The 16710-nt window shown below is 36.4% G+C and overlaps 1 protein-coding gene across 2 annotated transcripts in view; it reads right to left on the bottom strand.

The window, feature by feature from the left end:
* The window catches only part of LOC121730837 (dedicator of cytokinesis protein 4), a 57985-nt gene that overhangs the window by 12598 nt on the left and 28677 nt on the right, over window positions 1–16710 (bottom strand). For both annotated transcript variants that reach the window (XM_042120016.1, XM_042120017.1), the window contains exons 5-15: window positions 12218–12332; window positions 7562–7831; window positions 7032–7235; window positions 6739–6838; window positions 6237–6472; window positions 4334–4493; window positions 2388–2511; window positions 1877–2028; window positions 1376–1544; window positions 1106–1240; window positions 387–633 (exon numbers count right to left, since the gene is read on the bottom strand). In XM_042120016.1, coding sequence (XP_041975950.1) covers window positions 387–633; window positions 1106–1240; window positions 1376–1544; window positions 1877–2028; window positions 2388–2511; window positions 4334–4493; window positions 6237–6472; window positions 6739–6838; window positions 7032–7235; window positions 7562–7831; window positions 12218–12332 — 1912 coding nt within the window. The remainder of the gene's footprint in view (window positions 1–386; window positions 634–1105; window positions 1241–1375; window positions 1545–1876; window positions 2029–2387; window positions 2512–4333; window positions 4494–6236; window positions 6473–6738; window positions 6839–7031; window positions 7236–7561; window positions 7832–12217; window positions 12333–16710) is intronic.

Genomic DNA, 16710 nt, shown 5'->3' with positions numbered 1-16710 from the left:
ACTAGCGTATGTATGTAACGGACTCTTTGAGCACGAATTTTACATATATCCAGTAGGTTCATGAATTCGAAACTTTGTATATGTATTGAGCCAATGGCAATGCAATAATTTGTTTTTTGAACTCTTTTTTTTTTGTCTCAAAACCAAGTGTTTGTTATTAAACATATGCTTTCTAACACTATATTATATGCAACAACTTTATAAACAAGAAAATGAGGTGGGACGCTTTAGAAATGGGGATTTGACAAGTCTGCATTGAGATAATTTTACCTGTATTAAAAAAAATAAGCAAGCGAAACGTCACACTACTAAAATTAACTAATGTAAATTTCGAACACGAGTAAACACTTTTTACGGTTTTAAATTGCGTTAATTAAAATTAATACCTGCGCCGGCGCCAAATGATCCCTATGTGGGTGATGCGCTAACTGCCGTAACGCGTGTAGTGCTGCTCTCACGTCTCGTCGGAAACTGTCCTCATATTGCCCGCCGGTCGCGCGTGCGAATAGACGACGCGAGCGCACGGCGAGGCGGAATACGCAGCCGAGTGAACGTAGACATTTGCGTATTGGTTCTTGACCCTCCGCGCCCGCTGCCCACTCCGCGCAGTGTTGAACTGATGAAAGGAGACCCCTGCGGAATATATTGTAATTAAAGTACTTAGTAATAAGCTTTGTCCACACTGTGCCTTTTTTGTTCATCAAGGGCATAGCGCAGTCAACATCGCACGTGAGGCATGCCCGTGACGCTATGACACTTTTCTTTCCAACGCGGGTGGATTTTGACGCATTCAATTATTGAATATGCCAAACGAAAGTTGAATAAAAAGAATATGACGAAAATTGAAGATGAAATTGCATAGTGTGAACATAGCTATACATTTTTTATATTCATACGGAAAAAATGGATTGTTTCAGAAGGATTCAGAAAGTAAGCTGGAATCTTAAAGTAAAGCAAGCAGCAACTTGTAACTTTTTACAATAATAATATAATTTTTCGGCAATTCTTTTAATAGGCTGGAATTTTTTTTGCTACCTCTATAATTTTAAGGATATTGTTATTTAATTCTTTATTTTCCCATCATTTACTTAAAAGTATAACTTACTTATAAACAAGCGCAGCAGAGAAATGTTCTTCGATATAAACGTCTAAAACAGGTCTGAAATGTTGGAATCTACTCTCATCGAGAAGGCTGCAGATCGATACGAGCACAAGAAATACAGTACCCGAGTGGGGAGTGCTGAAACAAAAGATGGCTTTAAATATTCTTTGTCTATATCTTCCTGTTGTGATAGAAAAACAGAACAAAAAACGTACAGACATAACGGAAAATGCAAAACTACTGACTACGCATATTTCTACGTTTCAAGCTTACCTGTTTCCATCTTCCGTAGAAAACAACGCGAAAAGAGCATCTAGGACATCTCTGAGGAATTTTATAAGTTCTTCGCAGCTCAATCCGTCACCGAGACGCAACACTCGCAATAGTGTCTCTTGGACTTTCTCTGGATGCGCACGCCATTGTAATAAAGCTAGAAGGTCCTCTGTAATAAAAAAAAAACTTTTTAAAGGAACTCTTATGCAAAAAGAAATGGCAAGTATTATTGTGACCATGGCTCACTCTTTTGGCCATTATATTTATTCTTTACCCGAATTTTGCTCAATCAAAACTAAAACATTTGATCTTTCTAGATCCACCTGAAATAAATATTATTATATTTAATTAATTTATTAAGTGAACTCCCGGATTAGTGCAAGAAAACCGTACAATATGATCTAAGTTTTAACTAGCGTAAAATTTTCAGCGCTATGATACATCACTCAAAAGTAAATAGTCGTTGTTTTTGCAAAGAAACTGGATATATTAAATACTAACCATTCTGTGTAAGTTTCGTGGAACACAGCAGGGTGCTGATAATACAGTTTTCTTTGGTACTTCTAGGGAATGCGGAGAGCACGCCGTTGGTGTTTGCTCTCGCGGTGTCCGTGGCACATGACGGTAGGGACAGATAGCTGGCTGATAGTAATCTGTAACAAATATATATATCATTAGCAATTAATTTTTCTTGAGATGATTGGGCTAATGTGAAATTGGGATTTTAGGCTATAGCGAGAAAGTTGACTCTTGTCAAACAACTATAACATTAACAGAAAATAAGGGGGCAATAGAACAACGTATTATTTTGTGAAAATTTCAACTGTATAGCTATCGCGATTCTTGAGATACCGCTGGTGACAAACAGTCAAAAATATTAGGGTTATATTTAACATTTTTACCCTATGGGTAAGGAAAATAAGAATTGAATAATATTATAACAGGAACATTGAATAATTAATGTTTAATTTTTTAACAGGGTAACATTTTACAGAAACGTAATAACACTTACTTGCTAGGGTCATCACATTTGTACACATAAAGTTCGTGCGCGCCGTCACGGAGCGTCGCGCCGCTCGCTTCCATCAAACGTGCGAAAGAGAAGCCAAATAGCTTTCTCTCATTCTTATCTCGTGCTGCAATATTTAGATTTCTCAGTGTTTATATTGTGAGGCTGGGGCAAACTAATACATTGCAACTCGCAACAAACAGCTCGGGAAGCTCTGATACATATATCAAAAGATACCAGCAATCAATAATATTTTTTAGTAAATTGACGCGTATGTGAAAGATGCTGACTGACAAACATGATTTGCTACTGTTAAATCTCTTTTTAAGGCTTTTTTTTTATTTTTATATTAATTTAAATTTATATAAAACTTCAGAAAATTTCTAACATAGCTTTAAGACAAAATGATACTAACCAATTAAAGCTTGTCACACACAGAGCAGGTAATGTAAAGATGTATATTATAGCACGATACATCTCAATACATCTTTCTATAGAAATCGTCAGGAGACCACACACATCAGCTATAATGTATATTTTTACATCATCGTATCTTAAGATACCGAGCTATATGAAAATATACATTTATATTTTGATACATCTAAATACATCTCAATACATCTCATTATATTTCTGTATGTACAAATATACATCTCTTCTCTTCATAGGGTGTTCAAAAATTTCTGTGATTATATTATACTAGCTGTCCCGGCAAACGTTTTTTTGCCCATATTATTTTATAAAAGTAACAAATAAATAAGTATGGCGCCATGGTCGTCCGACCTGGCTCTCTTAGGCATTTTCAAATATTTAAGAAAATGTTAATAGCGTGTAATATTCTAGCTCTGAAAAGAACTAATAGATTTAAACTAACCTTGATGACGCCCACTTTGCAACGGGCCGTGCAGTAGAAATCGTAATACGTATTTTAATTTCGCCATTACTTCAAAACCAAACGTCCAATTTTAGTCATTCAAAGACCAAATATTATCTACATAAACTGTACTTAGTGATTAAATAATTTATTTTAATAAGGATTAATAGCATGAGTAAAATAAACGCGTTTAAATGTAGTACAAAAAAATTCAAGATTTTTAAATAAAAAAATTGTTGTTGTGCCTCACTCGACATACGAGTAGATAGGTATAGTGTGTCGCGGACTTTTTTGTAGGTATTTATAAGATCTACAATTAATTAGAAAATTTTATGGTTCTATCTTTTATAGTTTAGGCAGCGTACGCAAAATACGTTACTTTTCTGATCGATTTTTTGCACCTTGTCTCCGAAAAACCGAAATATCTTACGGAAACCTATTTTTTCCTAAATAAAATGTAGCCTATGTTACTCGTGGATAATGTAGCTTTTGAATGGTGAAAGAATTTTAAAAATCAGTACAGTAGTTTTTGAGCCTATTCATTACAATTATACAAACAAAGTTTTCCTCTTTATAATATGAGTGTAGATGTGTATGATAGACAGATACACACAGTGTTGCCACTTGCCACCTTAGCACAGCAGTACAGCACTTCACAGCAGGTACTGCAGGCAGTCTGTTTCCCAGTGCCTATATTTTCAATGAAATATCTTCAATCCACATCGTTCTGTTTTTGGCACAATATGTAACAATGCGCGCATCAAAATTACAATCCGAATCATCTTCTGATGAACTATCTAGTGAATCTAATACCAAGTAACTCGAAAGGCTATAGTATTACATTAAAAATAAGAAAAGCCTGTATAACACTTTAGCAGCTGAAATGTGCGTCAAGCGGGGCGGCTACCATTGAAATATAGGAAAAGATACGTTACATTACCTGTTGTGTGTGTGATACATTAATATAATGTAAAGATATACATCCCGGGATGTAATGTACATTAATATACATTACCTGCTGTCTGTGACAACCTTAAGGCTATAGCCTCATAATGTATTTATTTATTACACTCACTGGAACAATGTCGGAACTCGATGCGTACGTGCGCGTGCGTGAACGTGTCGAGCGGCACCGTGAGACGCAGTTGCTCCGCCCACGCAGGCGCGTTGTTGTGGTACAGGACGAGCGAGTCGAAACGCGTCGCGCCGCAACCACTGGCTCCCCACACGCAATCCTGGTTACGCACGTACTATCAGATAAGTTGATTCCTAGGCAGACAGGGGACCTACACAGCTTGGTTGCGTTACGTCCAACCCAGCCGACAGATCACAATTTACATTGGATTGACATGATCTGACCAAATGACGTTTGTCTGTCAACTGCCTAGGAATCAATTTCCTCGATGGTACAATGTTTTAGCCATTAAACACCAGCGTTAGGGATCCCTTCGCAAAGTTGCTGATTGGAAACTAATTTGGTTTCACTAAGGGCCTGTTTCAAATACTACGTTTAGGGCCTGTTTCACCACTTCCTGATAAGGCTATCCACCAATTAACTTGACAGATCAAGTATGGAGAATCTGTCAAAAAAGTTGTGAATAGCCTATTAGGCACTTTATCAGAAAGTGGTGAAACAGGCCCTTAATGTTTTAAAAATATTATACCAGTTAAGAAAAAAAATGTTAATTGTGATGTATTACCAGCACAATTAACTTTAAATTATAAATTAATTATAAACTCACTTTGAAAAGACAAAAACTGACATGTAACGTCTGGCTGTGTCTATGCTAACGATGGCTATGTCCATGATATATCAACTACTTATTATTTTGTTTCGTACTAGAGACAAGACTGAGACTAAGACCCAATTTCACCAACCTATGTTTGTTAAATCCTAACGAGGCATTACTTAACGGAGCTTAGAAAATTAAACAGACTGTTAAAATACTTATGTCCCACAGTAAAAATTTAACAGCGGATTAGTAAATGCAATGTTAAGTGAACAACGAGTGAACAACAGCTATCAATTCGTTCATTCTTGTTATAAGGCGACGAAATTGCAATGTACAAGATTAATACGACATATTTGCTGCAATGTGTCACTTTCTTCCATAGTAGTATAATAGTAGATAATGCGACCAAATTAAAATATCACTGATCGCATACATTTGTTACGCTATAATAGTTCTTCTAAATTTACCAGGTTAATAATTATTATCTGTCAAAGCTGAAAACATGAATCATAATGCAAACTTTTATTTACATATTTCGGTTTGGTAATTTTGATACAAGTTAGTATATTTGCAATGTCAAGGAAAATCCGAAGGCTGAATTTTTGGCAAAGTGAAAATAAATAATTATTCATAACTATGAAAATAATTAATAATAAGGACGTAGCGAAAACATGGCGGAAAGACTCAAAAGTCAAAACATATTCTTTTATTGCTATTGCATATTATTGTCTTTGAAAGTTGTAATTTTGACTCATACAACAGCCTGTTAAATATTTAACGGACCTCCATAGCGGGAATTAAATTTAACAACGTGTTAGGCGATTTAACATGACATTAGGGCATGGTGGAACGCTCGATAGCTCTAACAGGCCATTAACTGATTTAACAAGTCATTATTTATTTAACATTGCTTGATGAAACTGGGTCTAAGGGCTATAACTCACCGGGAAGCCAACGCGACGTAGCCAGTGATGTTACCATGGCAACGTCAAAGCAACGTCTGGCGTCTCTACGTCGCCGCAAAGTGGTATTTTTCTTAAAGCTAAGTTTAAAAAATGCGCTTTGCGGCGACGTAGAGGTGACATGGTAATGACACGGACTACGTCGCGTTGGCTTCCCGGTGAGTTATAGCCCTAAGTTACAATTAAATTTTTATTGTTCATGCACTATTTTAGTTCCATTCTTATATCGGTTCTGACTATTTTTGCCTAAAGTTTCACAATATAAACAGTAATTCCAACTCACATTGATAACCTGTCCCGTGTCGTCATGAACGCTGACTGTAGCTAGAACATTCTTAGCGGTGCTTTTCCCGCCTCGTTCAAACTCCGCCTTCTCCAAGGTCAAGTAGAGGTCGTTGCGGACATCCCCTGGCATGATGACGTCGGGGAATCCCCGTTTAGCGGTGACCGTCGCACCGGACGATATCGCCTCCGATATACTGCTAGCATTAGATAGAAGTCGTAGTGCTACTACGATACCTGAAAAAATAGTTATGTTATTATTTAAAGGGTTTTAGAGATAGATAATAATTATATGTCTTAATCTTCTTAATAATAGAAAATCTTGCAAAATAAATATGCTGTACAAAATTTGTCCTTGATTATTTTTACAACTTTTAGAAGCTATTTGACAAGTTAACTATAGCATCAATCTATTGTGTAAATATTTTTGTTACTAAGTGGGAGAGTGTTTAAAAGCAGGGCAGCAGCTTATTATTCGAAGAATACATTAAATTCATATTTACCATAATTTGGTTGTCCTGGCAAAATATTGCATTTGTTCATCTGTTTTCGTATTAACATTTCATGGAGCTGATGAAAGTCTTTTTCTTCACATTGATACACCTAAAATACCACAATATTTCGTTAATTATGGTTAGCATCTTACTACAGCTATTCTAAAGTAGTGCCCATAGTTTTTAGAGCGGTAACATAAATGGTCGTGTACGGCGTTTGGCCTGCGCCGATCAGTACTTGCGTACTGAGGCACTACGCTTCCAAGCGATGTAGAACTGTTGTGTTAGCGAGACAACAATACCTTGAACGTAAACTCCTTCTCCATCGCCTGCGGCTCCGGTATCCTCAGGAACTCTGTCAACGGTAGCACGCCAGCGCCGAGAGGACGTCGAGCGACTGGGCCGCGCCACTCGCCCGTACCGCTGCCGCCGCCCGACCACCGTCCGACACGCACAACCCACGCCACCAGCCATAGCTCGCGGGAGAGATCTGTCGCTGATAGGTCCTAAAAGTGGAGTTAAACTAATTACATGTGTATATCTTTTCAATGCATTTCGAGTGTAGTTATATTGTCGATATCGACATAATGTCAAAAAAATATTTTTTGATATTATGTCGATAGATTTTGACAACAGATCTACACGAGAAAAAATGTACTATGTCTTGTTAGGGTCAATAGAGATGAAGAGACAAACCCTCAAACATCGAGAAAACATGTAGACAACATTTTCTCGTTTGCGCATCTTAGGCCGGCTGGTGTCGTGTGGCCACAGTAGTAACTCTGTTTCATCTCTAGAGTTGCTACTGATGTAATTTTCACTTTATACTCACCGCAAAAAGCGTGCTATTCGCGTGCAGCCTATCCACGTAATTCGAGAACCCGTCCCGTGCTATCCGTATCCGGAATCGCTCGGACAGCGGCTGGGCTCTTCTCGCGTCGTGGAGCCACAGTAGGAGTTCTGCTTCATCCCCACCGGCCGTGTGACCGAAGTCGCGCATGCTGCACATGAGGTTGTGGGATTGGACGGTGGAGCCATTGCTGAGAGTGCTCGAGTTGAAGCTACTACCCGAGCCGCCTGTGCGACGCAGCGTGCCGCGCCACTGGAACGAAAGTATTGAGAATTATAATATTGTTGCCAGCAACTACATCGTTCAGTTATCTAAGCCGGGCAGGGCCCCCGCTACCATATTATGTGCAATGTGTGCAATGCACACGGGCGCCATCCTCTAGGGGCGCCAAATTGCCATCTTTAGGGGCGCCATAACCAAGATCCCAAAAAATTTGCCTAAAGGGGCGCCAAAATCCTTTATTGCACACAGGCGCCAGTAGCCCTTACGGGGGCCCTGGAGCCGGGAACCGTAAACATTTGCAATACCTTACGGGGGCCCTAGAGCCGGGAACCGTAAACATTTGGAATACCAACTATTTTATATATATTTATATAACCTCACCCAGGACTGGTCAGTGGTATATGTATGAAAATATAACAGATAGAAAGGCAAACATACTTTCTCAATTATAACATAAATATAGATGAATACATCACGTTTACAAAACTTATGTTAGTACTTATAGGTCTAGAATCTGATAGAAAATTTTGAAGGCAGATTTTCAAAAAATGTCCTTGATCATTGGATACATTTTTATATTTGCATGTTTCACACACAGAATAAGCCTCTAAAGGATAATAAGGATCAAAATGTTTTATTCCAATTACCCCGGTATTGCTTGAGTCAATTTATTTTCTCACTTTTTGCCATCAGATTCTGGTAGACATTTAGTGCCTATCGTAAGGCAGGATGTATAATGATAATGAATGATGCCCCGATTAAAATATAATTTGAGACGTAACTAAGTTATAATTATAAACAAAGCTACTGCTTTGTTTATAATATAAATTCAAGGTTAACGCTACTGCGTTAACCTTGAATAATTACATATTTTTTGAGATCTGATAACAATAAAGTAGCAAAAAGTATCAAAATCTAGGTCGACTAGTCGAGAAGAGTAGGTCGACTGTGCACACTCTAGCGTTTCCTTGATGTTTGCTTTTGAAGTCCTGTTGATTAAGTAAGTACTTTGGTCCTTTGCATGAAATTTGTTACTGTTCTGAGCAAATTTTTAGGCCTATTTTTTTCTCTACAACGGTACGTAACCCTTCGTGAGCGAGTCCGACTCGCACTTGGCCGATTATTTACTCTTTCTTTCTAATCTTATTTCTATGAAACTTTGAAATTTAAAAAAGGTAAAACTAAACAGGCTAAAAAAATAACAATTTTGATAGACTTTTACGGCGGTTCCCAATATTTGATCTATCTCTGGTTTGGCCCTACTAGAGATAGGAATAGCTTACATTAGACATTAGAGACATATATTTTATGTGAATTGTGAGCTATTACTATCTCTAGTAGGGTAAAACCAGAGATAGATCAAATATGGGTACGGCCATTAATCTTTATGTAATTGAATAACCCATTTTACTATTTCATATAATATATCAAGTCATTCTTTTCAACAAATCTTGCAGTGTAAACGATTATAATTATCTTGCAAAATCCGCACACAGGTAACAATGCAAATACTTAGTACACCTCACATAGTATTGACTAATATATTTGTGTTATATGTCACAGATAATGTTACAATCATACCTGAGCAATGAATACTGGATGACACACAATAGCCGTGTTTTATATCAATAAGCAAACAAATAATATATTAAATTGTATCTTGTATTCTACTGTTACCTATTCACGCCCAAACCGCTGAAGCGATTTTGCTGAAAGGAGTTTTTTTTTTATGAAATAAGGGGGCAAACGAGCAAACGGGTCACATGATGGAAATCAACTTCCGTTGCCCATGGACACTCGCAGCATCAGAAGAGCTGCAGGTGCGTTGCCGGCCTTTTAAGAGGGAATAGGGGAGGGTAGGGAAGGGAATAGGGGAGGGTAGGGAAGGAAATAGAGGAGGGTAGGGAGGGGAAAAGGGTAGGGGATTGGGCCTCCGGTAAACTCACTCACTCGACGAAACACAGCGCAAGCGCTGTTTCACGCCGGTTTTCTGTGAGCTTGTGGAATTTCTCCGGTCGAGCCGGCCCATTCGTGCCGAAGCATGGCTCTCCCACATCTTTTGGTATGGACTATGGAGATACATAATTTGAGTACCGAGAAAGCATACTTTTTACCCGAAAAAGGCAAGATAAATGAATTTTGACGCAACGGAGTTGCGGGCATCATCTAGTAAGTAACAACTAAAATTAAAAGACATTAAACTTTAACTTTACCTAGCAATTAAAAGTTTTAATGACTTGGTTATCGAAGTCACAGGAGGTGTAAAAACTAGCAGTTAGTTTTGTTATTTGCAAATACTTTAGGTATGATGTTTATCCTCAATACTTGTGGACATAGGAACTATACCAGACTGTTTCATAAAGCAGTCTAACCCTAGATTAAAAGTATGTATAATAGGACCCTTAAAACACGTGTCCCCAAATCTACCGAAATCACGTGTTGCCTAAATAATACAAAGGACTTCTGGCAAGCGAAGCATACGCCCTCTTAAAATGAGGGTTAGTTAACAAAAGATTAATATTTCAAGAGAGGGTTGAGTACTTCAGTCTGCCTCGGCACTCGACTAATATTTGCAAGTTCTTGTAAAAATCTTTTAGGTTTTGTGAAAAAGTCGCAACTAAACCATTTTCGATTTTTTTTATTAATTTCTTAGAATCTTAAATTACATTTGTGTATGACAAAAAGAGAGAAATAAGGTGTTAAAAGACTTAAAACACAAAATATATAAACTTTAGAAGACGAGATAAAAAAGGAAAGTTGCACAAAACAACACAAAAATGCGCTCCGTCACAGCCGTGAGCAATCTCAAAAGAATTTGCCGTCAGTCGCCTACTTTGGATAAAACATTGCCTTTGAACATTTTATTGATGTGAGTCTATTAACACCACTGACCTCTACAATACACTGGACAGGCTATGCCGTGCAAAATGACAGCTATTTCTTATGCCGATTTGAAGCGCCGCGGTGAGCGTACTGTGAACTAATTACATAGAAAATTGCAACCGCCATTTGCAAAATCGTAGTTCCAAGTACACTCACTACTGCTTTCACATAGCAATCAGCGCCAATATGGCGACTTTCAAATACTATAAACTGGACAGGCGATCGCTATCAATAAAATATTCCTTATTTTATTGATAGCGATCGCCTGTCCAGTGTATTATAGAGGCCAGTGATTAACACTCAATGGCTATGAAATGATGATGGAAAACATGAAGAATCGGCCAAATGATTGTCGAACACTGTCTGTTTCATAACTCCTAAACATTAACGGTCTTACTACAAAAGATTTAAACACCTGTTGAACAGTTGATTAGAAAAAAATTCAGTACAAAATGGTCTCAAAACAACTGTTCAATAGATGTTTACATCTTTTGTGGTAAGACCGTTAAAGTTCTCCTAATCTAATGCTAAGTACTCACATACGGTTTTGCTCGATCGAGCAATAACGACGAGCAAAACCCGCGGCTCGGGATTTCGTCTACACATTCAGCATTGTCCGATAGTTTTATTCTAAATCTATAAATTTAATTCCATGAAGCCGGCTCGATTCGAGCCTTCGAGCTATCAGTTTTGCGGTCCACACAGTAATTATTATTCGATTCGGAGTATTCGGAGCAAAACCGCATGTAAGTACATACTTAGCATAAGATGTTATAGTTTTATATAATGATCAAACGGCACCAAAATAATGGTTTTTAACGATTTTATTTTATCACTTTTTAGCGTAGTCGGTAGTACATGTGCACATCAATCATGAATCCATGCAAAGATTCATCATTCTATAACAAACGGTTTAGATGATTTACCAACGGCGAAATCAAAAGGTTGCAAACATATTTCATCCTATAAGAACTACGGATCAGACCGTGACATTTTATTAGTAGATATTGTACTTCATTGGTAAAATATATTGTATACACACTGTACCTACAGCGTAAGTCTTATGTCTTGTGTCATCGGTTTTTCTTGAGGTAAACAATGCGTTGGCAAAATGTCATCTCATGTTAAAAGTAGGCATTATCCCTAAACATGTTTAATTAAGTTGATGGCACATTTGTCACGACCGTACGCGCCGTACGCGTCGAACGTCCCGCTGACCGCATAGTACACGCAAAGAGTACACGAAATGCGGCGCGGCGCATACGGACGAATGTGCGAGGTTTCACATGATTTCATACCACGAATTCTAAAATGCGGCGAGTTCGAACTTCGTGCTGCTACGTGCTGGACGCTGGTAAATGTGCGAAAGTAAGGAACAATTTGCACTATCAAAGACTTTCTAACTAATTCACGTTAGTACATCGGCATTGATCGCCACCAAGTCGCAAAATGCTCTGCAATTGAAAAAACAGGAAATATTATGATCTTCGGTTTAGACTTTAGACTATCCTTGTAGGTATAATGTTTACTAACCGCTGCAGCCCTTTCCGCGCTCTCAGCGTGTACCCTGTAGAGCTCCACCAAGCTGATGTCCTCGGGATCCACCGCCTCCGCGCCTCGCCGAGGCACCAGCTCCAAGCCGAGCTTTCTGAAATCAATAATATAGACTATAGTATTTGTCGAGTCATTTTTATTCTGTGTTACAAATGAACAGCTATAACAAAATTTTAGGCTTGCTACGGACGCTTGCCACAACTTCATATTGAAGGAGTGAATACATGAGGAGTGAGTAGATCGTGTGATCCTATTTTTCTTCTATACCAACTTTGAAGCAATATAATATCTAAGTACACAGCAAAAATTAACCCATAAAGCGTATCCTTACATTTCTTATGTTTTTATTTTTTAACCAAAAAAGATAGATTAGAAATTATAAATATGGTGCAGATGGTTATAATTTCCTATAATTATGTTCTATACATAACAAGTGTACGTGATCTGAGGTATCAATTCATATATTTGCAAACATTAATTCCGAGAATGACCACAAACGTAATAACCAAAGCTTTGGAATCAGGGTTAAGGTGCTGTCCCGACAACTTCTGACTAAACACACACAATATTCTAACCAGGTTTGCTGCATACGAATTCTGAGAAACGTCGAGACAATGTGCATACTTATTACCATAAATAAATAGGTTTTAATAACTTTATTATTTATTGACATGTTATGCTAAAGATTTCTTACTTAAATTAGGTAACACCACGATTAAAAATCTGACTGATGAAGATTTTAAGACTACTTTCGAAATCTGCTAATCTACATCTTGTCTTCTAAATAAAAAAATCTAAAACAAAGATAACGACCAGAAAAAAAGGAAATAATATAACTAATCGAAAACGAAACGAGTTCCTTGGAGCGAATATAAAAATTCACAATCCAGATTTAGATTTAGAAATTCGACAAATTAAACAAATTGTCTGTTTCGTAAATCGTGGAACATCCAAGATTTATGTCAAAAGACTAGATTGCTAAAAAAACGTGCGATAGCATAATAAAGTAATTACCAGTCCAGACGAGCTTACAAGCTACAACGCAAATGTTTGCATGACCAAAACAGCCAATAAAGAACTAACCTTAAAACAATGCACATAAAATACAAAATCGACTACATCCATTATACACTACTACTCGAAATAAATGTGCTAATAATGCGAAGAGGTGCAAAAAATGTCAATGTTCTTAAGGATTAAGGAGAAGTTTTATTTTATTTTAAGTGATTTAATACTTTGTATGTCTTAATTTACGATATTGTTGACCTTTCAGATGTCTTTGACCCATTAGGGAAAAAATACAATTTGTATTTTATTATGTACTTATAGATATTATGTAAAACATTCTTTATATGAAATCAAGTCTATAGGCTGCCTTCTGCATGAAAATCATAATATACGAAACGGAATATATTATGAAATGTCTTTCATAGAAATTTTCTTACATATCTTTCTTCTATGTCCAATAAACTCTTGTATTTCGCAATTGGTATTTAATATTTACTTAAGTTTCGTCGTGAGTGTGTTTCAGCGTCAATTCCATCGCATAACGGTCTCGTAACTGGTTCCACTGGCGGAAATGTGCGATGAGTCTGGCTCGACCGCGGCATCATGTCCTGTCACCGACTCGTCCAATTTCATCTCGATTGGATCAACTTTTATTTCATTAGCTTTATCTTGATTAATAAAACGTTACTCAGAAATAATTGCTGCACCATAACTAGACACGCGGTAGCGTGTCAAGCCAAGTTCCAGCATAACAGAACTGGCGAGCAGCACCGTGTGTCATATTGCACGAGCTTCTTATGAGGGGGTTAAAAGTAGCAATATGAGTCATATTGCTACTTTTAACCCCCTCATAATTCAGAAACTATTTCACAATAAACGTTTCAAATTTGGCTTATATAATGAGACGCGAGTTAGATCCAATCTAGTTTAAGATCTCACATTATTTAAATAGCGTCAATAGTTATAGATAGATATTCAGTAAAGCAAAGAAATAGACTATTCTTTGTTCATAATGTTATTTGGTTCCTATACATACATATTTCAATTTTCCATAGAACTTGACACTCATTTAGATCTCCGTCCTTTTTACGGCGAAGTCCATAGACAAGAATATTGTTTGTATGGAACTTGGCTCTACATTTTTAAAATGTGTTTTTGGTGGGATGTCTATGAGCCGAGATGCTGACAGAATTTAAATAAGCCGGATGTTATGCCAAGCCGACCTGTGATCACTATATTCGTTGGTAATAAAAAATTTGCATGAACAAAATATTTGCCTTCGTATTTCTGTTAGCAATAGGCATGCCGTGAGTCGCGACATGGTATCGGTAGTAAATTACTCAATCTCATAAATTATAATCATAACTTTATAAATATTTAAAATGTATTTTTATGAACTCAAGGTAAATTTAACTACGTTATCTTTATGAAGAAACATTAATTATTCATTTGTGTTACATGCACCTCAATTATGCTCAGCTCAGGGTAACGTTGGCGGGGCGATTTCGAATTTGCATATAACACAAAACAGTAACTTTGCGAAGTAACACATAAACAAGATACGCTAATGGAAAGAGACCCTTACTATAATTGAATTAAAGATAAAAGTGGTGTAAAAATAAAAGGAAAATATCTGTTACAAAAATGCTCATAAATATTTATCGAAAGGACAATAGAGATTGCAAATCAAACTAAACTAGAATTTCACCGTTAATTAGCAACACAACCTCAATACTGTACACAGGATATTCAAGCCAAAACAATTAATCGTAGTGTATGATTATAGAATTGTCAAATCATGTTTGTTTTGTTACATAATATATGCTATAGAGAATTAAAATTAATAAGGTAGTTACAGAATAAAGTCCGAATAATGATTTATTTAGTTTTTGGTTGGTTATGACTTTATAAGTATGAAGTAAAGATTTTAGTGAAGCACAATAACCATGAAGACGGTCCAGGACCAGGTATTTGCTGATGAAAGATCATCGATTAATTAGTCATTTTAGGCGTAGAAAAAATGGGCCATACCGTGTAACAGCTAACAGGTAGACGGTACATGAACCAATGGCGAGACTCGAAGCTGACCTCAGGCCGAGACATCGAGACCTTTTGTGGCCGATAAATTATTATTAATTGCGAGGTCCATCTTTGTTGATCTTTGTAATGAGGACACGCTTGTTTTTCTACTAAAATTCTTATCACGAACGCAGAAATTGACTGGGCAAAGTAGAGATTGTATCATTTAAATTTTGCAGACGCATTAGAAGATCCATTGGACTCAGGATCTAGATTCAAAGCCATCCAGCAAATTAATACAAACAGTTTGTATATTTAACGTAACTTTATATTTTATATTTTTATTTCATACGTTACGTTCTGAAGCTCTACTTTTAGGTGTAGAATTTTCAAACATTATTTAGGTTGTTTTACAATCAGGAAATGTTGATTACTTTTTTAAAAACTAGGCTAATATAATTAAAAAAAAAACATATTTTAAACATCACTTGCATAAAATTAGCATCTAATGCATGCTGCATGATAGGTAGCAATATCTTAAGATTATGCGATGGTAAAATTTAATTAATATTTATGATTGTCGGCGTGAGAACAAGTTTTATGCTCGTTAATGATTTAATTATCATCGTAACAGGCCAATAAATTTATATGAATCAACAGAAAAATTCTTGACGAGCTTTTAAACTTTCCACATACGACAGTAATAAAACCAGAAAAAAGGAAATAATAAAACATAGCATTTGAAAAGAAAAATCGATTCAGTGACTACAGCAAATAGGAAGAAATACCGTCAGATAAAAACAATATCAATAGAACTTTTAATGATAGGAACAACGACCTGTCTCAAGACTCAATGAACTTGCAAACTTAACACTGCAAATATAACGGTCCTATAATGACAGAAAAAATGGGCCTATTGTAAAAAAATATAAGTCATACAACAATAATTATAATATGCTATTTCAAAGTATGATGAAACAGTTGGTGATCAATAAGGACGTACAGAAATTGAGAGGGTTGTAAATGATACGATCGTTTTAACATTTTTAAGACCTAATTATATCTTCATGAAACAAACAAAAGCAATAAATTACAGAAAAGCTTGACGAAAATTTAGCGTAGGACAGATACATGAGTAGGCAAAGATGCTATTATAAAAAGAACCGGAAACAATGAAAGTGCCAAAGAGACCACTGACCAGTCATGATTAAAAATTACTCAAAATATTTAAATAAACAGGCACAACAGCAAAAAATACTTCTGCAATTTTTTAAAATCATATAAAAAAAATGAAGGGATTAAAATTTTTGCAAAGAATCCTAAAATTATTAACTTTCAGATTTTTAAATAAGAATTAACATTTAAGTTACGTATTTAATTAATAAACGACTTGTCTTGTCAATGATTCATTACAAGCCATTTCCACTTTACAGATACGTAATGAG

The sequence above is a fragment of the Aricia agestis genome, chromosome 10 (assembly GCF_905147365.1).
Source record: "Aricia agestis chromosome 10, ilAriAges1.1, whole genome shotgun sequence".
NCBI lineage: Eukaryota > Metazoa > Arthropoda > Insecta > Lepidoptera > Lycaenidae > Aricia > Aricia agestis.
The sequence above is the reverse complement of the archived record's forward strand: the minus strand, read 5'-3'. Positions and strand labels throughout refer to the sequence as shown.